Raw genomic sequence first — 27017 nt, forward strand, 5'->3', positions numbered from 1 at the left:
ACTATTCTACCCAAGAATTAAGAATTTTAAAATTTATTATTTGTCCAATGTATTATTAAATTCTTCCCAAATTCTATTAATTATAAATGGATCTAATTTATATAAACCAAAAGAAATATTCATATTATTGTCAAAACTGCTTTTTATGAAACAAGATTCAATTATATTCCTGTCAACCATGGACTTGCTTGATACAACTTTCTCAACTTTTTTGAAAATCAATTGGATGGTTAAAATTTCTCAAATGAATAAATAGAGCATTGAAATCTTGTCCAGTTCTAATGCTATATTTATGTTGTTTTAATCTTAGTTCGAGACTTTTTACCAGTTTGATCGCAATAAACTTTATCGCAAATTTTACAAGGAATCTTATAGACACATCCGTCAGCATTTTGGGGGGAATTCTTTATCAAAAGTTTTTTTTACTGTATCAAGATTTTTAAATACAACTTTGATATTAAAAGTCCTAATTAGAGAAGGCATATCAACCAAGTTTTCATGGTAAGGGAGAACCAACATATTTTTAACTGAATAAGGCTGGTTGTCCAGAGTTCATAGATGAGGAAATATCCAAAATTTATGAAATAGGTAATGATTTGAAATACCCAAGAAACGTAATTGATAAATCTTTTAAAATTGCTAGAAATACTTTTTACAATCCAAAAAGGGACAACCAGCCTTATTCAACTAAAAATACGTATGTTGGTTCTCCCTTACCATGAAAACTTGGTTGATATGCCTTCTCTTCTAAAGACTTTTAATATCAAAGTCGTATTTAAAAATCTTGATACAGTAAAAAAAACTTTTGATAAAGAATTCCCCCCAAAATGCTGACGGATGTGTCTATGTATCGGTGGGTAATCTGAATTCTGATGTGAGGACACCTCTGGCAAGACAGAGGCGCCCCCACATCACAGTTATTTGTTACCTCACAATTATTTGTGAAGTAACAAGTAATTATAATAAGCATGCAGTAATTTGCTACCCTTGATTTGTATAAATTATTTCTAACGATCTATGGCTTATTTAGATTTTTGTGAACAGCTTACCAACTTATTTCCACAACCCATCCTGAAACACACCTACTCTGCGCACTTCATCGACCTCTTACTATCAATGGATACGACACATCACAGCAGATTCCTTGACTGCCTTTACTATATAAAATTTATTGTTCCGAGACCAAGCTTTTCTCTCAGTATTTTATCACGTCGCCAAATAGCCTATCACTCTCTAGCCTATTTCCCCTGTGTACTTGTCGAGTTATGTCTGAAGGGTCAAGTTCCAACTTCTGGCCCGGTATTTTAATCTTCAATCGAGTGGTTTAATTTATTCCTAGCTTCTTCGACACTACCATATTTACGTTTTAAAACGTTCATGGAGTTTACCTTCATTGCACATTCTCATTTATATTATTCTACTTTGTTACCCCTAATATGAAATGTTTGACAACATTCCTGAGGCTCATCTCGGTGATCAAGATTTCGCACCTTTTCTGAGCTTTGTATATCAAAAGGAAAGTATATTATTATTATTATTATTATTATCAAAAAGAAGCGCTAAGCCACAAGGGCTATACAGCAAAGGAAAGTATATAATGAAAAATGATGAAAGAAGTCACTGCATGTGAACAGGCGGAACAGATTGCAAGGGTATTTTGTGATATGGGCCGTGAATAATCACATTGCTGTATGGCTGGACGTATGGTTGCTGCAATTGCACAAAGGCGTAGTACCATGAAAATGCGAAGACGTGGTTATGAGGGAATTTGATGTGCTCTGTAGCTCAGTGATAGAGCGTATAGCTCACAACCGAAATGACCCGGTCCGACTCCCGGGCGGAACTAGACGCTGAGAAAGTCTTCCTACACCTGCTACTCCTGCTCACCTAGCAGTACATCCCTATCTGGATGTTTGTGAATTTTCGTAAGTCACAACCTTGAGAGAGGAAATCAGTTACATTATTATGTGGCTATGTAGTGTTATACTAGGTTAATACCGTTTAAAACCAGTCATGTAGGTTGCGTGGCCGCATGTGCGTGGAAACAAGGGAGACCACCATGGCAGCCACTAGCCAGCTGATCGGTGTAAACTTGGGGCCCACCATCTGAAGGCAACAAGACTCAGCTGCCGTACACAAACATTCTCCCGCCTCCCGTCTGGCTCACCTTACACTCCCTCCTGAAGGCGTTTTTAGCCGTCAACTTAGCAGGATTTCCTCCCCTAGATGAGCGAGGGGTTAGGCTAGTGTTACCCCCGCAGGCCTCCATTAGTGGCTGGCGAAGTGTAAGTGGCGAACACTAAAGAAAAACATCCTCATGCTACATACAGTAACTACCATGGAGATGAGAACAAGAGCAGAAGAATATAAAAGTCATATAGAGAAGTGTGTAAAAAAAGTATAGGGAAATGGGCCGGAGGAGGCTGGAGGTCAACTTTCTCCATTGTGTATTCGTCAAAGCTTTGCGCCTGATATAAAAGAAAATATAGCCCGAAAATTTTAAGAGCAATAGTGGATATGAACTTTTTTGTCCAATTGTCAATGTCTGATTTTTACGAACATTGTATGAATTACACTCCAGATTCCTCATATGTGTACCAAAAAAAATCGTAACGAGTGGAAAACCCACTCGAGTATTTCACCATCAATCATTCTCCAGAGAAAGTGAAGTAGCAATAAGAGACTCATCTTATTTCATTCTTTAATAATAATATTTTTTGTAAAACATAATTATTAGCAATAGAATTATTTGTGATTATAGTCGTCACTGTTTTAGTGTGTAGTAAGAGAAAGAAGTGCTTGTGGGGCTTGAAGAACTCGTCAGTAATTTGGAAAGTTTAGTTTTCTAGCAATCCCTGTCCAGCTTGTATGTGACACCTCCCACCAAGCTGCTTGTCATCCTACATGTATACGACATCCCTCACCAAGCTGCCTGTCAGCCTACATGTATACGACTCCTCACCAAGCTTCCTGCCATCCTACATGTATATGACACTCTTCACCAAGCTTCCTGCCATCCTACATGTGTAAGACACCCTTCATCCAGCTTTCTGCCATCCTACATGCATATGACACCCCTCACCAAGCTTATTGCCATCCTACATGTATATGACATCCTTCACTAAGCTGCTTGTTATCCTACATGTATATGACACCCTTCACCAAGCTGCCCGCCATCCTACATTTTATATAGGACACCCCTCACCAAGCTGCCTGCCATTCTGCTTGTATATCACACCTCCACCAAGCTGCCTGCTTGTATATGACACCTCCACCAAGCTGCCTGCCATCCTGCTTGTATATGACACCTTCACCAAGCTGCCTGCCATCCTGCATGTATATGACACCATCAATAAGCTACCTGCCATCCTGCATGTATATGACACCATCAATAAGCTGCCAGCCATCCTGCTTGTACATGATACCCTCACCAAGCTGCCTGCCACCCTGCTTGTATATGACACCTTCACCAAGCTGCCTGCCATCCTGCATGTCTATGACACCTTCACCAAGCTGCCTGACATCCTGCTTGTATAACGCGTGACTACAATTATATAAAATTATAACAGTGAATAAATAACAAGAGAAAGGCTTTACCGATTTTGTGTTTATACAATCTTCAGCGGTATTAACAGGAGAGACAGTTAATTCAGCCTCATACTCACCCCAGCTCTGCCTCCGGCCACACCCCGCATCTTCGTTCTCACTGCACCCCTAGTTCTATCTCTCGCTACACAATATATCTTCCACCTTCCCTTCTTACAACATTCTTTCCATCTCTATCTCTCTCTCACACGCAACACCTCACATCTTCCTCTTTCCACTCTCCAACATTGCCACCTCTCCTCTTTCTCACAACAATACACATCTTCCTTCTTTCCCTCCCCCTTACCTAACACGCCAGCTCTCCTCTCTCTCTCGCAACACCACATATCTCCCTCCTTTCCCCTCTCACAACACCGCCAACTCTGGCTGCCACGATACAAACAAACACAGACAGTGTGGCCACAACGGGAAGGTGTCACTTAGCCGTATTATTGGCCAAGACTCTCCCTCACCCTCTCAGACGACCAAGGCTGGTATGACCTTACCACACACAAGGACCTCAGTGGTGTGACCTTACCACATACCAGGACCACAGTGGTGTGACTTTACCACACAATATGCCCTCAGTGGTGTGACCATATTACACAGCAAAGCTACACTGGTGTGATTTTTCAAATAAGACCTTAGTGGTGTTAGCTTACAGCATACCAAGTCCTCAGCGGCTTGAGCTAACCACATAGCAAGTCACGATGGGCACGCATGCATATAGACTGTGAGATGACTATGGGTGCTCGCAGCCATACGGTACTGAGATTCGAATACCTTATGGAAGTTGCCATGGAGAAAGAGAGAAATAAGATTTAGTAAGAGGATGAAAGAATTCCTGAATTTCATACAATGGAAAAAAGGAACTGGAAGAAAAGACAACAAATTAGATGAAGTATCTAGCCAGAAAGTGCCGGTAAGCAGAGGATAATTTTATACTCTGGAGAAGAGAAGGAACAGAGAGAGCCTGTGGTTCACCCGAAGATGCAGAGAAACAAAAACTGAAGTGCAAGTGTGGATGAAAAATGAAACCGAACGACAATTTGTAGAAGACCCAAATATGAAAGCTAAGTCCGAACAGAAATGACTACAGTCACATACGAAGGAATACGATCTCAAAAATCAGGCAATCAGGAAAGAGAGAAGGAGGAGAGCTCACAAAAAATGACAAGGACGTCTGGAAGGAAATGAATAAAGGATTTATGGAAGTGTTCTCGGTGGAAGCAAAGACAATACCAAAGACAAGAGAACGTATACATCAATCTGTACCGAACTTCGTATACACAATAGGGAAAGCAAAGTTATAGAGGTGGAAGACGGGGAAAGGAAACCGGAAACAGAGGAATTCACAGGATTAATTAAAAACCCTAAAAATATTATTGCTTTCAAAACTCTTTATCTGAAGCAGACAAACAAAATAATATTAGCAGCACAACTAAGTTGTTTTTTTTTTGTCTCTAGTCTAAGAATAAGAGAGCTTATGATCATAACATACAAAATAATCCAAGAGACTTTATTACTCACCTAAATCAGCCAGACGGATAAAAGAAAACATTACTTAAACATAAAGATAGTTAAGAAATTCAATAAACTGGACAATAGCAGCGTGAACGTAAATTACATAAATGAAAGTTGAGAAGTAGACATAGTGAAGCTATTGCATGTCTTGGTTAAAAGTTAGAGGCGGACTAAGAGCTAAAGTTCGCCACCGTAAACTGAAATAAGTAATTACACACATACACTCTCGTCACTATCACCAGCGCCCCAAAAAGCATTCTGATTCGTCGAGCATGGTAAGTGTGTGTTGACAGGGTACATCTGGAGCAAGGTGACAGAGGAAACATGTCTTGCGCATCAACAATTTTAAGTAGCTTATTATGATGGTGTCAAGGGCGGAATGAATGACACTTGCAGCTTAGGGATGACCTCGGGGATACATGCGTGCAGGGGGGATTATTAGAGACAGGGGGAATTTTTAAGATATGGAAAACAAAGGGAGATTGAGATACGAAGCTCCTCGTCTCTCCTCTGTACAGGACTGGTTACCACTTGTGCCCATTAAAATATAAGGTAGCGCAAAGACCTTCATCACCCGACAGCAGTTTCCGGCCACTTAAATTACACAAAATAAGTACATCAAATGAAAGAAATTTCAGTGGGGAAAAATGATAACCAAATAGCAAGGGCATGCAATTGTGCATTACACTAATAATCAAAATATGGAAACTAAACAATTACTGGTTAATTTGCTACTCAAGATACTTTGACAATATACTTGGAAAGGTGGCAATATAATGCTTCTGTAATTATTTGTAAAACTGCTCTGAGAAAACGAACACAAAATGTGCCGAGGCAAATATTACTAACGCTTAATTTACTCCACTATAGTGTAATTATAAACCTCCACTTCATCTTGCTGGTACAAACACAGCTTAAGTTCTTGTCTGTGTCCTCTCGCCCTCAAGTCTCTACATCTTCTCAACTCTGGCCAGTTCTTGCCTGGATCTCTCTCTCTATCTCTCTCTCTCTCTCTCTCCCCCTCTCTTTTACTTCACCGTGGCTGAGCCCTTTCTGGCTCACTCTGAATGGCACACACACCCCTCGTCGTAGCATAGCAACAGCAAAACAAGAAAGCATTGTGTCTAGAGACACCTCTTCCCTGGATGAGAGGGTTGGAACGTCAGCAGTTCTTAAAAGCTAACGTGATAAATGCTCCAGTGCTGGCTTGCAACATTATAAATAGATGAAAAAATGGAAACATATACTTGAGACGGTGAGGAAATATAAGTACATGTATTATTAGTCTTTATGAAGAATGTGGGTAAAGCAGCAAGAAAGATGAAAGTAGAGAAAACAGCAGAGTGGAGGATATTAAGGTTAAAATATTGAAAGTAAATGAGAATAAAGTATCGTAATGGTTGGTGTTCTTCAATTTTCGTATTAAGGAGAAGATACTCAATGACTGACAGAGAGCATATATTATTTCTCTGTAGAAAGGGGATGGAAAGTGTGCAAGAGAAATTAAGTCTGTTGAGATTACAAGTTATCATGTGGCAGAATTATGAACTGCTAATGAGTGGAAAGACAAAGTATTACCGCTGAGGAACAGAACAAATTTTACGTTTGGATGAAATGTTTGCAGTGAAGCACCTAAGTTAAGAGTATTTAGATGCAAAAAATAAGCTGTATGCATTTAGGGATTTAGGAAAGCTATATGACAAGGTGGACTGGAGAGTGATTACGCAGTTTTGCAAACATGGAGGCTTTACGAATCCTTTATAAGAAAAATGAGACCGGTTAACAAGTGAAAAGTGGAATGTTTCTCGATAAGAAAGGGTATTATATAACGATTTCTGACATCGATGAAGCTACTTAATGTGTATATTACAGGGATGTAAGAGAGGTGAATGTTACTGTACTTGGGAGAGTTGCGAACCTAAGCATTTGTGAATCTGACATCTTTACTTGATGAATACGGAAACCTTTGCAAGGAAAACAAAGCCAAGACGATGCAAAAGTTACGACTTCAATAACATCCGATACCGTGATACCGAATTGATTTCAGCTGATCTGCAGCGTAGTCTAGTCTCATTCCGGAACTGTTCAAACCGGCTGAACCTTTTTGATGATGTTTGTGATGAGGTTCCAGTAATCTCTGATAGATATGAGAATATGTCAGCTAGAGCACATGAGGCAATTATGAGAAATACAAACAAGGCTTCCCTGTGGTTGTACTACGGGTGGTATAACAAGATAGATCCTGATGAGAGTTTGCTTTCTCACGATGAAGCTGTTATTACCATTATTAGTTACCTGTCAAAAGCCATAGATGGAATGTAAGAAAATTATCACCATTCTTAGTAATGACACTGATGTATTTATATTACTGATGTTCTAGGACTATAAAAAAATCTGAAAAAAATTCAAATGGGGCGCTTTAATGGCACAGTCATTGACATCAATGCATCAGCACTCAATACTGGTGATGTCTCAAACTGCAATGTATTTTTGCTGGCACAGGTTGTAATATAGTGTCATAATCATATAACAAAGGCAAAATTAAAGCCTTAGAAACTTTAAAGAAAGGCAATTTCCCTGAACCGGGAAAAATACTGGGGAAGCAGCTGTTTCTCAATCTGATATCTTTGATTATAGGACAAACCTTTTATCAGTGGTTTTTATGGATAGCAATCTGCTACTCCGTTAAATCAACTACATTCTGAAAACTTCTCTAAAAAGAAAGAAGCAACACCATCAATCAAATCCCTTCCACCTACTTATTACAACTCGGCATTCTATTTCCAGCGTGCCCATCTTCCGACAGGCTTTGGAAAGCTGCTCAAAAGCAACATTCACCACCCGTGGACATTATGAACTTTGGCTGGAAAATAATTGATTACTGTCCTGTGCCTGTCTTCAGTCTGGTCCTGTGCTCCCTCCGCACTTCTGGTTATCGCGTGAAACTGCCGAACTCAACATTTGTTCATATGAGATACTTTACTGCTGGTATATCAAGCAGCAGTAACTGCCACTGCTCGGCTACTGAGACGTGTAATAACTTTAATATTACCAGTGGAAGAGGAAGAAAATGATGATGAGAGCCACTATCAAGACTCATTTTAACTACATTCGGTCTACAATAATGATCTTCACGAAGCTAAGTTAGGTTCCCTATCATTATTATCTCAGTCAACTTATGTTTCAAGTACTTAATACGCATTTCATGCTTTTTTTATTTACTTGATAACCAACTTAGACGTAATGTATTTTTCATTTACAGTATCCTCATAACAATCATTTTCAATAAGTCTTTAAATCATCAAGTACTACAATATTACATTACCTACTACATTACTACTTCATTACAATTTAACAGGTGGTGATATCTTTCTTGAAGAACAAGTTAGTTATCTGAGAACAAGCTACAGTTATCTCAAAACAAGTTAGATATCTATGTATTTCCGGTTATTTTTCTTTATAATAGAAGGATTTTGGGTAATTCACTTGAAAACATCAAATACTGAAGAATTTGTTACAATACTGTAGCAGCAACAGTTTACAACACACAATACCGTGACAGAAAAATTCACAACCCACATTACCATGGCTGCAGCAGTTCACATCCCACAATACACTGACTGAACCACTCACACGCCCATTACCATGGTTGTAACAACTCACAACCCACATTACCGTGGTTGCAACAACTCACAATCCACATTACTGTGGTTGCAACAACCCAAAACCCACATTACCATGGTTGCAACAACTCACAACCCACATTACCGTGATTGCAACAACTCACAACCCGCGACGGGCTGGAGTTTTGAGACTCTATGACCGCGGGTTCAATCCCGGCCAGGGGTATGGTTTACTCACAACCCACATTACCATGGTTGCAACAACTCGCAACCCACATTACCGTGGTTGCAACAACTCAAAACTCACATTACTGTGGTTGTAACAATTCACAACTCCCAAGTCACAACTAAGTCATAAACTGAAAATGAAAACTGGATGACGTTTAGGTCCCTTCTGGAGTGTCACTAGCGGCTTGATACTGTCCCAGGTTGGACCCAAACATCGACCAGTTATAATTTACAGTTTGCCTTTTTTAGATAAGTGTAAAGAATAAAAATGCACAATACCGTGACTGGAACAATACACAAATAGCCTGCACATAGGAAAAAGAAAGTTTCGATGACGTTTCGGTCCGACTTGAACCAGTGAGTGATTAGCGGGTTATTTGTGTATTAGTGACGTATATATCTATACCTCGAATTAGGTGAGCAAATTATCGTATTCATGTGGAAGCTGTAAGTTCGTATGGGTCAGTCAGCGCCTCAGGTTTGACCCGAGGAAAGGGAGGGTAGCTCTGAGTCCTTTGATCAAGATACCTTCAACAGTATCAAGGTACCTCTCCCCCTTCATCCTTGAGAGAGAATAAATCACCTTGTTACAGAGCAAGCATTTGTGGGAGGTATATAGTTAGCGTTACCTTTGACCAGTTGTTGGGGAGGTAAGCAGACAGTTATTACCGTTGACGAGTTGTTGGGAGATGAACAGTCAGTATTACGGTTGATCAGTTATTGGGAGGTCAACAGTCAGCATTACCTTTGACCAGTGGTTCTGTGACTGGGAGGCCGAAGATGGGTCCTTGAGGGAGGTAGGGGCAGGTCGTGCCTGTGGCTGCTACTCTGAAGGTCATAGCGATGGCATCCTCCGCCGCTTGCTGCCTCTTCAGCGCCACCTGCCGGAGTACAGTATTCCATTACCAACACTAAGGAACACCAGTGTTTATATTAAAGATTACGATTATAACACTTTCATATTATTAAAATTAGAGGAAATGCAATGACTTCTATTTACTGAGTGAAGTCTATAACATCTAGGCTAGAAATACCATCGTCTCCACAATACTGTCCAAGACTCAAAGAAGAGAAGATATCTTATCCGATATGACTTAGTTAAACGAAACTTTCATGAGTGATGTCATTCAGACAAATAATACTTGATTTTAAATGTTCAATTTACGCTTTCAAGTGTATTTAGTGAAGTAATAACAAGGTCATTGATCCAGATGACTCCCAGCCACAAACTTGTGGGTTTGCACGTCTGCAAGAATCTCTGATTTCATTGTAAATTATTTTATATTTCTTAAATCTATTTCGGTTATGTAGCAGTACACAACCAGCATTTCTGCTACAGAAATGCTCGGGTCCAAGGGCATCTCAATGTTCAACAGACATTCTATAATACTTCAGGTACCTGGACGCTAGTCGACTGTTGTCAGGACATCCTAAGAAGTGGTAGTATAGCACATATTAGTCTTCTTCAATCCTTTTTTCCCACGACCTAGTGCATAATATCAAACACTCTATCCTCCCCCCCCCCTCCTTCCTTCCCCATTCCTGCGTTTAGTCTTAAAAAAAACTATCATTATTAACCTAAAAACGCTTTTTTTTTTTTATAAAAGGCACTAAATACAAGTAATACAGTATACAATGAAAATGATAAATAACTTTATGATTACCGTGATTACTTGTGGCAGTGTTGTGATCTATACTTTAAAGCCAACTCAGTGCCTTTGATAGTACTGGGCTTTGATATGAGCTGAATTAGAATAAACAGCGCTTAGCTTGTAAAATTCAACCGTACAAAAAGAATACGATTAACCTAAGTAATACTAAATATGGAAACTTCATAATATAAATTTATACCGCTATTTATAATTGCTGGATTTCATGCAACATACATGTAATGACTTTTGAAAAATATGCCTTGAATATTTTGTGAATATCCTAAGTTTATAATGGAATCAATTATTCTGTACTCTGTATTGTTTATTTTCTGCGGTAGCGTAGTATTAACATATTTATCTCAATAACAACCTAATTTCTAGCAAATATTATTCAATGTTTTATCAATTTTCTGACATTAATGTTTTATTTAATTAGTTCCCTTACCTCGTAAATTGCACAGCTGCCTGACAATATTTGTACTCCGGCTGCAAGTAGGTTACTCACATTAAAATCGATATTTGAAGGTAGAAAAACACCCTCATGTAATATTCAATTAGAAAATCACTTAAATTTGTAATAGTTTTTATTTATACATATAAAAAAAAAACACTCACGTTAAGGGGATGGAAGAAAGAAGGCAAATAATTTCTAGTATAAGTGAAGCTTTAGCCAAGGCTGTGTAATTGTCGCCATGTTTGTTTAATGTGTTTATAGATGGAGTTGTAAGATAAGTGAATGCTGGTGTTAGTAAAAGATGTGGTCTTAAAAGATAACGAATCAAATATAAAGTGGAACTTGTCACAATTGCTATTTGCACATGACACAGTGCTAATGGGAGGTTCTGAAGAGAACCTTCAAAAGTTGGTGAATGATTGTGGAAGTGTGTGTGTATGAAACTGAAAATGAAAGCAGTAAAGAATAAGGCGATGAGAATGAGAATAATTTGAAGAGTACGGAGCGAAAAGTGGATTATTGCTAGATATAAATGAAATTACAGATGAGAGAAAGAAAGTTGTTGAACAATCCGTGGAAAGAAATATTTACGAATTAATGAAAGGAAACCAATTTATTACAACAGAGTAGTCACGATTTTGCATGTGAGGTATAGTCTTTGAAAAGGAGTTATTAAATTAAAACATGATGCTGCTGAGTGAGAAGAGCGAATGACAAGTGTTTAGATGGTTTGGCCATATAGAAAGTATGAAGAAAGACAGGTTTATTAGGAAGGCGTATATGTCTAAAAGCAATTAATTTATTTGCCATACTTGTGTAAACTGTGGTTATATTTGATTTAGATGTGTACGTACTCGTTTTCATCTCAGATGTACAGTCTTCCTTGATTTCAATATATTTTTAATATACACCTGTTAAGGTTAAACTATGAGTCAATTTCTTAGCATTCTTGCAGTCATCTTCCACTTATTTTCGCCTCATCAGCTTCTTGTTATCTGTAAATATCGGCAATGTACGGGTTTTGTGGTCCTGGTAATCATTCGCATTGTCCCAGATCATTTTAGATCCAAGAACCGACCCTTCAATGGCTCGATTTCTTACTTTTTTTCAATTGCTGACCTTTCCTTCACCATTACTTCTGTCCTTATCAATCTTTTATGTCTTTGAGGGTCAGAGCCAAAGTCTTTCTAGAAGTCTAAGAATATGCAGTCCACCCACCCGTCTTTGTTCTGCCTTATACATATTCCCCCATTAAAAAATTAAATTGTTTATGCTAAACTCAAAAACAAGTTTGAAAACGGAAATCGTGACATGGCGTCTTATATTCACGTTGAGTTGTATGCCTATCAGTGTATATGCACAGTTGTATGCCTATCAGTGTATATGCACAGTTGTATGCCTATCAGTGTATATGCATAGTTGTATGCCTATCACTGTATATGTACTGAAAATTTACTTCCGTCCCTAATTTTGGGGGTTAAATTATTCTTAATGTTAATGTAAGACGCGAGTTGGAAATTGTGAACATTCAAAGTTACTTAATGTTAAAAATGTTATTCAAACGATGAGATTTTTTGTTCTAGTCTGCGTTCTTGGCGATAAAAAAAAAAAAAAACACACACACGCTTAAGAAAAACGAAGATAAAATTAACAAACAATAAAACCAGTTATCGTGAATAAAATAGTATACTATCACACCAAATTAAAATAACCAGCATCAGTTTAAAATCTCATTACAGTGGTAATGTCAAATAACTCCTAAAAGTTTCCCGAGGTACCTAGAAGCACTCAGGGTAATTATAAAAAGCACGATTAAGAAACGAAAAGGTCCAAGTCGTGAGCAAACAGTTCAAATGTGTTCCACAGTCAGCTACCCATGATGACGAACATCAGTATGACCGAGTCCCGAAACCTCGTCTCATCCTCAGTGCCATGCTAAGACTACGTTAGATTTTATTCGGCGTATGATTACGAGATGGCGGAAGAAATGCAGTGTTTAGTGTCACTGTTATGAGAATTTTTTTTTTTTAGGACAGTGAGCTTTTCTAAATATATTATATCTAATATGATTATATATTTTTTAACTTTCCTAGTCTTTCATAATATATATAAATTCTGAATAAAGACTACGTATTTTGGTGCAAGCTTCTTTTTTCCTCTCAAAATATAGACCATGCAAAGATCTAAGCTAAAGAAAAAGCGCAGAAAAAAAAATCAAATTGTACCTCTGGCACATCTTATGCTGGAGTGTTACCATACCTGTATAGAAAACTCACTTGAGCATAACCCATCGTATATTTATATATGTCGTGCCGAACACGTAAAACTTGCGATTTTGGCTTAAATAGCAACGCTCCTCTTGCCGAATAAGACAAGCGAAAATTTGTGTATGCAGTAATTTCGCAAAAATCTTTCTGAACCCAACAAAAAATATATATTTCATTGTGTTTGTTTATTATTAAATTATTGTAAACTTATCTAAAATATATTTAGTTGGATTAGGCTAAATTAAATTGCGCTTGTTATAATAAGGTTAGGTAAGTTATCTAAGATTCTTTTGGTACAAAATTATTAATTTTTACATGAACATAGATAAAAAAATATAACTTTAAACGTATAAGAGAAAATTTTAGGACTTAATTTTAAATGAGTTCTTGCTAAGTGACCTGTTTTACCTATTAGGCACGACATATATACTATATATATATATATATATATATATATATATATATATATATATATATATATATATATATACATATATAAATATGTATGTATGTGTGTGTGTGTGTGTGTGTGTGTCTTTATGTGTTATTCTGCAAACTTGACAAAGTTTGTATAACAAAAATCTTCCTGCAGATTAAATTCAATAAAGATTATTTAATTGTTTTTATTCTATTTTCTATGATTATTACATTTAAAAGGAAGCGTTAAGCTCGCATGGGTCATACATCGCCTGGGAAATGATTGGTAATCAGGTTCGATCCAGAGAAAGGAAGGATAGATTTAATTCAAAGTATCGAGAGCACCTCACCGATATCAAGAATACTCTCCTGAGGACTGATAAAGATTTTAAGAACGAATCATAACATCCTTCAGCCTTCATTTCGTTTGTAGATTAATTACAGTGTATTATTCCACGGCATTGTGACTTATTCTTCTAAGGGGGAACATATACTATTTTAAACAAGGTTTCGCCTTACAATGTTTTATCAGATGTAAGTGATACATACTCACGTCTCGTTGCTTATAAAGGGAAGAACAAGAAGTTAAGCTTGAGAAGTACATCTTGTGTATCACAATGTTCATCATTCCCAGTAAGTTGAAACGTGGTAAAAAAAAAAAAAATTGATACACTTGTCTTTTCATCACTCGTCGACCGTATATAATAAAGTAAAGGTTATTATCTGCTGATGTTTCCACTATATCATCCTCAGCAATTGGCTGTTCCCTATATGTACTCCTTCAGGATGAAAAGAGGTTGGGAACTCCTGGATTATAATATAATGTTTCTGCAATAATATAGATTAATATTCAGTTTCAGCACATTTTAATTTTAAAATGTCACATTGTTGTTTATGAAAGGTCTGTGACATCGTGACGACAGAGACTGCAAGATGCCTTAGCTAATTTTGTAACATAATATCACTGAGGGTCTCCACTCCAGCAGCGCTTCGATACTTGCACATGTGTTTGCGCCTTTGATGATATCTAATTGAAGTTTAAAATGGCCGATATAATCACAGTTCTCCAGTGGTATTTGAGTTTTTTTGGGGTCACGTGAAAGAGCACTTGTCCCGGTAATATTTGGCTCGTACTCATACCTTAAACAAAATGCTAGTGGCAAGCAAAATGTAGCGATAATAATGGCAGAAGCCTAATGGGATTATACCCAGCGATCTATAAATACTAATAGTCAATAATAGAGCAGGTGAAGCCTGAAGATGATTCTGGTCTACCTCAACTACAAGACCATTATTATTATAATCATAACTAAGCGCTAAACCTGTAAGGGTCATACAGCGCTGCTAGACCAATATACTGTTGGTACCGGAAGTCTAGACAACGCATGGCAATAATCCATGAGTCAGACAGGTTTATTATACCATCTGGGGTGACGAATGCTGATAATGATTTTCTATTAGCCCTATATATGTAGTGTCAGAAAATGTATAATAGCTTGGTGTATAGAGCATCAAGCAATGTTTACAAAGAAGATAGCATAATAGGTCCCAAGACACACCTGTCATGACTCATTATGCTGAAAGCAGCAAGAACTCAGCAACACAAACTATTATTGGATATTGCAGAAATTGTAAAGAAAACTGAGTTCCCGGAAATTTTATACCACCAACAATGAAGAGGCTTATTCACAATGAAAAGGGGTTATAAATTCATGAGGAAAAAAAAAAGAAAATCTCAGAGAACAGAGACTGACAGCGACTTAAGCATCAAGAGATCCAGCGGTAAGCAATCACTAAATTCAAGGTTATATAATAAAATCTGCCTTTTTATGTCAAAAGAACATCAGTCAACATAATTACGAGTTGACAAGACACTCCGAGACTCTGTACTTCACGAATGTGATGACGAGATATTATCAACAGAAGACTGTATGAGAAGCATACCTATCACGCCTCATACTATAGGCCGCATACAAAATATGCAAAGATGAATAAACGTCATGTTGAGGATTCACATGACGAGACTTACAAAACTACAATACAATTTCTTTGAATATATTCGAAAAGCCATCATCCAAACAATTACCCATTGTTCTTGTTACTTCTCAAACCAGTAACCTAAAAGAGTTTAATAAAAAAATAGAGGAGTTCACACAACTTACGACCATTGTGCAAGAAAAATATTAACAGAGGCTTGAAGTACAATTTAAGGATAATCTATACGTCTGTCCTAAGAAAAATGGCAAGTTGGTAACTGCACCTCACTCCCCACATTAACAAGATGTTGTGACAGAGAGCTTCAACCTGTAGATGTAACACTGATAAAAGAACAAATTTACGAACATGGACAAGGAAATTGATTCTGTATCATTATAATATAGATCACAATGAAAGCAGATGGAAACGAGACATGGCCTTATCATCCGTCTGACAATGATATGAAGTTTAATATTCCAGAATCCGTCAGAAGATTCCTGTATAATATGCAAACTGGTGATACACAGGCAGACGATCTTGCTCTAAGAGTCAAAGTTTTCATATAGTCAAGACCTGATATAGACAGTAACCTGTGGCACAAAGAAGCTCCCCAAGCAAGTCTTACTTCCTCACTCAGTGAAGACACTGACTGACAATGTAGAATTAATCCACAAATTTAATCGTTTAAGCTACAGCAGCTCATATTGGGTAAGTAGAGACAAAAAGCTTTTATCTTCAAAGCTTGGCGCTACAATGAATCAGAAAGATACTCTTCCATGCAGTGCTCGGCAGCATATCTTCACTAATCTCGCTCATTTAAAACAATATCTCTTTCTGGACGTAAGACGTAAGACATCGAAGAAATTTCAAGACCCTATAAAACTGAATAAATTAGATTTTTTAGTAATCTCTACAAGAGAAAATCAGTTACACCAATGGAAGAATAGTAACAATGAAAGCAGATACGAGTTTAGCGCAAATTAGTAGTCGTCTACCTGAGTCTTTATAATTGCCTTCTCATCAATCGAAGGCTCATTACGTAAAACCAACAAACTGGTTTTATTCACGATAAAACAATAAAGCTTGTCGCTCTACTGGATCAGACGGTGAAAAATACTGCAGTGATATTTGATATTATGAGTCTAATTCACAATTCTCCTGGTGACCAGAAGAGTTAAGTAACATCGTTTTGATAGTGCTATCTATAGACTTAAAGGAGACAAGTGCTAACAGACGTATTGGTATTGCGTTAGATGTCAATTATGAATTCTCGATAAAGAACCCTGAGAGCAAGGCAAGAGGAGACAAATCTGATTTACAGCTGCAATACATTACTGGAGCCAAGATTTTGCGACAGTGGAGAAGATTTCTTGGATGTGTTCAAAAACATTTCAAGTTTTGAGAGCAAAATCGTTTTATGTTACTTGTGAAAACAAGTGCTACAGGATAACGACAGATGGAAGTCACGAAGTCGATGAGCTTCATTGCATACATGAGGAAGCTGATGGCCGAATACTACTAAACGCAACACATGCCTGCCAAGCATTTATTTATTTATTTATTTGAACATGATACAGTGAAGTACAAAGGAATACAGTTATTACAGTGCAACATTCAAGTCCATCATGATCTGCTATGACAACACCGATCTTTTCACTATGAGCCAAGAATTTACCGATCCCACTGGTGCTTCCTTGTATCAAGTATGTGGCAAAAGAGACAGATCACAGATCGCTGACATAGGAAAGATTATAAATACAGTTGGAAAGCATGTTTTTCAAGCAGTGATTGGATTACATACATATACTGGATGTGACACTCTTTGTGCATTTTCAGGGAAAGGAAAAGCTTTATCTCTGAAACTATTCACTAATACTCAGCAAATTCAAGACATTTTCTTATAAATCGACACGTAATGAAGTCTTTATGACACGTTGATGGTTAAACTGAAATAGTTCACATGTCAATACTATGTTGCAAAATTTACATCAACCAGGATTATTGAACTATTATAACAGCTAGTTATTGAAATGATATAACAACTATTTTGCAGGATTTAGGGCGATGGGGAAAGTCGCCAACTATCAGGCCGCGCTGTGAAGATGCCTCCAGAGAAATTTACAAGCTCCATGTCCAGTTGATGTAGTTGGAAGATGGAAACTCGGGACTGAGAGCAACAGTATAACTGCACAAGAAGCCGTACTATGCTAAAAATGCATATGGATGACAAATGTCCTGAAGTGCATTGATGTGCCCAGCCTATTCTCTACCTGCGACAGTCGAGAACCTGTTGCTGACAGTCTTACTTGCCTCACAACTGAAAGTTTTACTGAATTATCGTGAATATTAAAATTTTTGAGATCATTTTTTTTCCATTGTTGTAGATTTTTTAGGAGCAACATTTCATGATGGTTACAGGAACAATATTTCATGATGAAACATTACTGAAAATTATAATGAATTATATTGTATTATCAACATTTATAAGCATTTGAATATAGGGGTATCATGTGATGCTATGGTAATAAGAAGTTTGAGGAAAATATTAGCGTATCGAAAAAGAAAAGGCAAAGAGCTATACAGTGCTATTAAACATTTTCTGAAACTTAAAGACATCGGGTTAAAATAAAATAAATATGAACTTCGTTGCCCAAGATGGCACCAATAATTAAAATTCTGGAGTCTGGCTCACGAACTACAAAGATAGACATTCAACAGGCCTGTGATGCTATATAGAACACCGAAAAACGTACCTTCACCACATTAATACTTCGTGTGCACCCATTAGTTGGGTAGGTTTTAAACGTATTCACAAGAGGATCATTAAGGCCCCATTTCACCTTAGCATAATCAGTGATATTTTAAAACCAGAAACGGGGAGAGAGAGATACATATTTCTCGAGGTACAACATAACCTTGTAGTTATTATTTAGGCTCGTCGAAACTGTCATGACGGTTGAAACTTGCAAGATAAATCTCATCTTACATCCATCATGTAAGTCTGAGATGCAGACAAATTATATGCGCTAATACTGTAAGCTAAAAAAAAATTTTTCTTAAAAAAAAAAATAATATACAGAAATCACAAAAAATTCAAATTATATAACACTCACCACCACCTCAGTGAAATTATTTTAGTATATCATGATCTTAACTACACTATACTGAAGTTGTCTGCTATACTTTCATGCAGTTTTACAGATAAATATTTATGGGCTTTTATCCTACCTTAGCTCAACTGAAAGCTCAGTCATATCTAAGATATACTACTTTCCCCAGGATGTGACAACTGGCTAACACCCGAGTATCTATGTACTGCTAGGTGACCATGAACAACAGGTGTAAGAAAACATGCCCAACATCTCCACCCGCCTCAGGAGCTACCACTGATTTACCTTGCACACACATACATAGTTGTCATTATCTAATATATAGTCCAAATTATAGAAAGTAAATTTAACGCATTTATTCCTGTTAAAGCTGTGTAAGATACAATTTGTTGTATATTAGAATGTGCTGGTGGCCCGGGAAGGACTCGACCTGAGGCGAGTGATGCACACTTCCCAGTCTGTATGCTAATTACAACAGTCGCTGTCCTTACCCTCACAGGTTCGATACTCTGCAATGCTCTCTTTAATATCAACACCACTATGCGTTACACTATCTTCCACACTCCAACTAACCGTGTCAATAGCCTCTTGCATCACAATAAGTTGAGCTTGACTAAGAGCTAAGACCATCGCTTACCTGCACTGCTCTCTCCTCAGTCACCAGAGCTGCTGCTATTTACACCATGACTGTGCCAATAGTGAAAACTGGTAGCATTATCCAGTAGCAGCAACCTAATACTCTTACACTCACCGCCACCAGCGTATCTATTATACTTAGTGCGTTACCTCTTTCCTCATGTGTCTCCTAGTTGAGTACATTTAGATAATGTGTCTATCTCAGGATGACACTACACTTCACACTTTGCCTTGAATGATCCACATCGCTTCGACGCTTTCAATAAAATGCATGAGCTCGAAATCAGCACCAATAGCATACAAAATTCGGTCATACTCTTCCAATAGGAATGATTTTGTTTAGTAAGAGGGAAGAGCTGAAAGAAAGTATAAAGGACGCGTGTAACATTGTACGTAGACAAAGGTAAAAAAAGAAGAAAAAAAAAAAAACAGCGGGGATGGCTGGGATTAAGAATATGTTGAAAGTATGTAGGGAATAATCAGTGGTTTATATACTTTTTTAATTCTTCCTGCAAGATTTTCAACATTGGTTTACTGCAGCTTGTGAACGGGTCATAAAACTAATGGCATTTGCAAGTGCCCTCTGGTTAATTTGATACAGACCATTCCTAATTTTGGTTTCCGTGCTATAACTTGAGAAAGCCTCTTTATCGGTTTGAGAACTGTCATCCATTGTTGTATTCTACACAGAAGGTTGGGATTGTTACTGGAGTGTGTTGGTGCCAACTTGATCATTTTATTTTTAAAATCGGGTGGAATTATTTCCGCTAACTTGGATATACTCCTGAAGCGATTCAGCCTTTAATGGCTGATGCACACTTATACATATAATGGTACGCTATAAATTTAGATTGTAAATGCAAATTGGCCAATTTAATAAGTTAACAAACTAGGAAATGTTGAATTCCAATCAATAATGGTAGAAATGCCTCTTCTGATCAGCTTTATACTTTCACTGTTCTTATGTTTTGCTCAAATGAAAATTCGTATTAATTTTGGATTATGTAAATTTTAATTTGCCAATTTTATTCAATAAGTCGATTTTTGTACAAGTACTGGTGAATGCATCGTCTGGTCGACTTCAACCACTACAATTTGGTTTATCTCAATTATATATTTTTTTAATTAATAATGGGCTACATTGTTGTCAATCTGGGTTTTAGTGAAGAAATTGAGACAATGAGATACTGGATTTCAGGTTATATATCGGCATATATATAACCTGAGAATATATACTTAGAGCTTCAAATTAAAGTGACAGCATAGTTCGAGATTTTGATCTCATTCCAATAACTGCAGAATGCCTCGTCTGATAGGCTTTAAATTTTCAAAGTTAGAGTTTCCTAGTGGAAGGTTTGAATTGGTTTTGGATTATAGTGGCAACTGGTCATTGTTATTAAAGCAATTATTACAATCAATACTAACCGCTAAACCCACAAGGGAATTATTAAAGCAACTGGGTATTTAGTTTCCATGCGATAACTAGTAAGTGCCTTTTCTGATTAGCTTCAAGTCTCAAATCCTCAGCGATGTTATTTAATTACATCAGAAACTTATGCTTCGTTCTTTACTATTCTTTTTCGCGTGCATTGAGCTTATGGGATATGGGGCTTCCTTCCTCGGATCACGCAGAAACCGAAACAGCTATAGTTAATTAGTATTATAAACGGGAGGGGGTAATTAAGGTTCTGTTAACAAGCCAGATCGGAGGGTAGCAGTCAAGAAATTTAAATACCCTTAAATGGCTCTATTAATGGTGACACATGATGGTTAACATAATACGTAATTGAACCTAATAACTACGTCGTCAGAATAATTAATATCAGGCACAGTTGAAAATAATAATACCTAATTCGACTAAAAGCAATACCTGACTCAGCTGATAGTAATAGCAGGCTCGAGTGACAAGGATACAGAGAAGAAGGTTGCCATCTGGTGTATCTAGATGGTGGATGTAAAAGCAGGTGGTGGGGAGAGGAGGGGAGGGTGGAAGAAAGGAGGGAGGGAGTTGAGAGGGAGGGATGGAGGGAGATGAGTGGAGTGAGGGAAGGAGGGAGACGGTGAGAGAGAGAGAGAGAGAGAGAGAGAGAGAGAGAGAGAGAGAGAGAGAGAGAGAGAGAGAGAGAGAGAGAGAGAGAGAGAGAGAGAGAGAGAGAGAGAGAGAGAGAGAGAGAGAGAGAGAGAGAGAGAGAGAGAGAGAGATATGCTGTCACCACTACAACAGACAGCTACATTACCACTCTGACGCATGCACCACTTAAACATAAATATATATTGGGAGCAAAAACTACATAGTGCATATGGTGAAATCTCTCGCACTACTACGCGAACGCGGGCACTCAACGCGTTCGCTCATACTCATAAATAAGAGGAAGAATAAATTGCGATAACATGCGCGTTGGTCCAATCGCCGGCTACTGTTTAGTCCTCTGGGTTTGTGTAGTATACTCGCTTCAGATCAACACAATAGACACCGTACAATCATTCACCTGAGAAATATATATCACGATGAATTTTCACAAAAGATGTGAGCACCACTTTAGAATTATTAATAGGTTAAGAAATAGGCTATGTTTAGGTTGTTTGGTTCGTTTAGGATGGGTTGGGTTTGGTTCCACGGTTTTACTAGGTTGGAATCATTTGAGTTGGGTTTGCTTGGATTCAGTTTGGTTGCGTTGGTTTAGGTTACCTAACGTAACCTAACCTAAACATAACTAGCCTAGCCTAATCTAACAAAACCTAAATAAACCTAGCCTAAAAAAAAATATTTTAATAATGTACACTTTAATTAATCACCAAACTAAATCGAGCAGTTATTCTCCAGACTGACCCAAACGCTGTCAAACAATCACGTTTCTATTATAGTGTCAAGAAGCACACATCCGACGATCTTCAACCGAAGTAAAGCAGTGACATTGCTTAGGGAGATCGAAAACGGGATGTAAGGGGGCGAGGTGTTGGCGTCTTAGCTAAAATCTTACTAACGCACGAGAGAATGATGCTTGTCTCCATGTGGGTTGATTCTTATTACTGACAAGACTTCATGGCATTGATGTTCAACCATGCTTCAATTTCTTTCATTCCGGAGTTGCAATGTATTTATAAACGTATGTATTTATTCTGTAATCATTTACACCCAACAGGGGTTTACTCTTCTTTAATCAGGGAAGAGTCATATAGCGCCTGGGGAATTTAGACTAATAACTCTCGTAGCATACACACGTTCATAGCTTATGGCGATTAGCGGACGGAGGATCGAGCCTCCTCCACAAACCCTTGCGCTGAATAACCTAAACGGGTTAAGCGTTCCTAATAATAATAAATAATAATAATAATAATAATAATAATAATAATAATAATAATAATAACAATAATAATAATAATAATAAACAGAAGAAGAAGAAAGCGAAGAAGAATTGCCTATTTTCTTCGCACATTAATTTAAAAAATCCCCAGTAACTGATGCATTTGTTTCGTGAGTATACAACTGTTCGCTTTCCTTTGTATAAGGTAAATAATTTAACTTGTTTTCAATGATGCTTAAACACTTTATAAATGCAAGGCTAATAAGAAAGGAAATACAATACAGGCAAAAAAAATAATAAAAATAAATATGAAAAAGACATTCCCGCTTCGGCGAAGAACATTCCCATCTTGGTGCAAAAGTTTCCCACAAATACGGGAAGAGAGCACATTCCTGTGGACCTTATATCATGCAGTGAGGCTTTGTCTCCTGGTGGTGGGCCGGTCGCGCGGAACCACTTCACACGTTCACACACACACACACACACACACACACACACACACACACACACACACACACACACACACACACACACACACACACACACACACACACTGACTGAAAAAAGCAAACGCTAAATGCTCCTCACCACTATTTACCAGAAAAAAATATGGAGGGCTGAGACAGTGCCTCCAGTTCTCGAGGCTCGACTTCAATTAATGCACAAAGAAATGATAGATTCATACACGTTCTTGCATCTGTTTTACAAATGCAAAATATTATATATTGTAAAAGCAAAATACCTTGATAAGATGTGTCAACTTAGATATGGAAGCAATTATATTAATAAAACAAAAATAAATCTGAAGAACGATTAAAACAGACTACCGGTGTTCCCAGCTTTGCATGAGGTAGTAGTGGATCTTCAAGACTCCAGCACAGTGGTTAGTGCTAACTGGGGGCATCCTCTTGGTACATTTTTGTGGATTACGTCCCAGCAAGAGCAAAGTTGCCTACTCATAGTGCAAGTGTGGGAATGAGGTTGGCACTTCCCTATCTCGTGACGTGTCTAACACCAGGTATATCCTACAATTCCTTCTTTGGATGGGTATTTTTTGTTTAACCCAATTCACCTTTATAAATTAGATATATTATTAATATGAAAAATCTTCTGATTTATGTTAATCTATATCAGTTCATTTTTCAAGCGTGGACCTAGATATGGCATACAACCTCCAAGATGCGACCCATAACAGTCGACTAAGAACTTGGCTTACACTGATATATGAAGAGGAGCCTCAGGTGTAAGGAGACTTGTCTATAATTATGTATAACCCTACCCGGGCTCGAACCCTGAACCCTTCGATTGTAAGTAGAATGCTGTGACCTCTGAGCTGAAGCCGTTTCTTTTATGAGAAGACATAAGAATAGTTACACTTTAGAAACAAGTTCAAATTTAACCAGAAATCAACAATTCTACCCTTAGCTGAGAATTTGATATTAAACTAGAGGCATGTTAACCTAAACGTTATACCACAGCTACTCCGTCAACACTGCGCCTCTCATTATATTTAGTAGTTTTCACAGACTGTTAGACCCAGCACCAAGCCCTGCAGCTTCAATCAGATTTTGCTCATCCCTGGTACTTGTTCTTCATTCTGGCACAGAAACTTACGAAAATTACCTATCCATATCTATTTTAATAAAAGTTGCCGTCGACATTTTCCCTATTCATTTTCTATGAATAAGGGTAATAATTATTACCGAAGTTTTTTAAAAATTAAACCCCTGAGAGTCATTCAGCGTTGTGTGCTAGACTGAGTAACGTTATTGGTCCGTCCATTCTGCTATAACATGCAATAATATAACTACTACTAATAATAACAATAATAATAATCACAAACGCTTGATTATTTGATAAAATAACGTATATAAACGCAGATAGTAATCAATTTAAGATGTATTTTTCAGTTAAGCAAACATTTTACTGAATATACAGAGGAAATCATCTTATTAATACGAACATTAATAACAATGTAAATAATGATGCAGAGGCAGGTGAGAGCATTATTAAACAATCATTACATTAACAACAGTAATATTTACAATAAAACTAACATCGACCGAATCCTAGGATTTTAATGTGTATAGATCCTTGGATTTTTTAAATGAAATATACAAATCATTTGAGAGAACTTAGGATATTTTTTTCCTTACGGACTGCACCGATAGGCTAGGTCATGGGCCGGGAGGCGGGGGCGTTGACCCCCGGAACACCCTCCATGTATACTCCAGGAAGACTAGCCTATAGGTGCTCGAGTTACTATGCATGTCTTCATACGACTAGACACACGTCTGGAGATTTTTTTTCAATTTCTCCCAACAAGCAAAATATCATCCCCACCAGAAACACTCATATGCGCTAAAAATAACATAATACCTCGAACTTTATGCCACTGCACCTTGAGCGTGGAGTGGAAGAATACTTTATATTTTTGGTAACAAAAACTATACACCAGATGACCATTACTCAGCGTAATTAACTCTTAAATACCAATCTTCCAAGTCTCTAATACCCTAGTGTAAAGGTTATTAACCAGGGTTACTTGTACATCCCAGGCGGTACGAAAAAAGTAAAGCTGCGGTACAAAATAGTACTGATCCATTCTCATCACTATATCTGCTGAAGACAATGACAAATATTTTTGCTCTAACAGATTCTGTGTATTTTTCTACTATGTTTCCGTGGTTTGGGGTAGACACGGAACCCATATATTTGAAATCTGGATTTCAGGGATGATAGTAATCTAATGAAAAGTGATATTGTTGATCTGATATGAATGATACTGTTGATCTGATCTGAAGTGATACTGTTGATCTGATATGAATGAATCCGAATGGATTTTCAATAAATAACGGTAGAAAACCTCCGATGTGTAAAACTCGAAATATTCCAACACAGAAAAAGCCTTGGAGGTTCTCGTGCCAATTGCCACCACCTATTTGTGTGAGGCAGTTTTTTCAACACTTCTGATCTGATAATAATAATAAAAAAGTTAGAAAGCAAGCATACATGCCAAGGACTCGAACCCATGCTGCTTTGGCCTGCCTCATGGTGGGCGAAAACTCATGACGCCTTAATCCACTGGACCATACAATCCTTAAAAGTAGCGCATCCAGCGGAACTGGATGTTGTACTCGCTACCCAAGGACATACGATGGTGTGGATGACTCTAGGTTAATTTCATTCTAGTCCCTGTTTGGTGTACTTGTACAACGAGCAGTATTTTATATTACTGTGCCCACGAACGAGTGGTATTGATCAATAACAACACTGCGACTAGCCAAGGACTCGAACCCATGCTGCTTTGGCCTGCCTCATGGTGGGCGAAAACTCATGACGCCTTAATCCACTGGACCATACAATCCTTAAGAGTAGCGCATCCAGTGGAACTGGATGTTGTACTCGATACCCAAGGACATACGATGGTGTGGACTTATTGTAAATTTCCTCTCATTCTGTGGGCGTTTATGCCCACAGAATGGCCACTCACTGATTCTTTGTGTTTTCACATCAGGGAATCAGCAATTTCTGAGATATTCTAACCATGACATCTGGCACCAGCAATGATCCCATAGTCAAAGTCACTTAGATCACATTTCTTTCCCAGTCTGATGTTTGTTCTCAACAACTGAGCCTCTTGACTATGCATACTTTTAGGCGTTGAGGTCCTGCCTCATGAACGGCTCTTTAGATATTTGCAATAATGAGCAGGTGTACAGGTGTACTTAATAAAGTGGCCACTGTGTGCATATATATATATATATATATATATATATATATATATATATATATATATATATATATATATATATATATATATATATATATATATATATATATATATATATATATATAGGGAAGTACCACCTCTATAGCTGGAATGGGGACCCTCATCCTCAGAGAAGAAAATAAACGTACCTCAGGGAAAACTCAAGGTTCTCCTCGGAGCTGTTTGAATATTTTCCTCTCCTACCACCCCCTATATATTTTATATTCTATGTGAACATTTATATATATGTGAACATTATATATATATATATATATATATATATATATATATATATATATATATATATATATATATATATATATATATATATATATATATATATATATATATATATTTCAATGAAACGTGTAAATTATTTTTTGACCGAACCTAACTTAGAAACCTCACCTAACCTAACATAAGGTAAAATATTTTAACCAAATGACGTGACACTGAGGCCGGAGCAT

At 37.4% G+C, this 27017-nt stretch overlaps 1 protein-coding gene across 1 annotated transcript in view; it reads right to left on the reverse strand.

Annotated features, from left to right (window-relative positions):
- LOC128695430 (doublesex and mab-3 related transcription factor 3, truncated-like) overlaps window positions 1-27017 on the reverse strand; it is a 65756-nt gene that overhangs the window by 25197 nt on the left and 13542 nt on the right. Inside the window, exon 2 of the mRNA XM_053786037.2 lies at window positions 9706-9841. Coding sequence (XP_053642012.1) covers window positions 9706-9841 — 136 coding nt within the window. The remainder of the gene's footprint in view (window positions 1-9705; window positions 9842-27017) is intronic.

This window comes from Cherax quadricarinatus, chromosome 14, assembly GCF_038502225.1.
Source record: "Cherax quadricarinatus isolate ZL_2023a chromosome 14, ASM3850222v1, whole genome shotgun sequence".
Lineage (NCBI taxonomy): Eukaryota > Metazoa > Arthropoda > Malacostraca > Decapoda > Parastacidae > Cherax > Cherax quadricarinatus.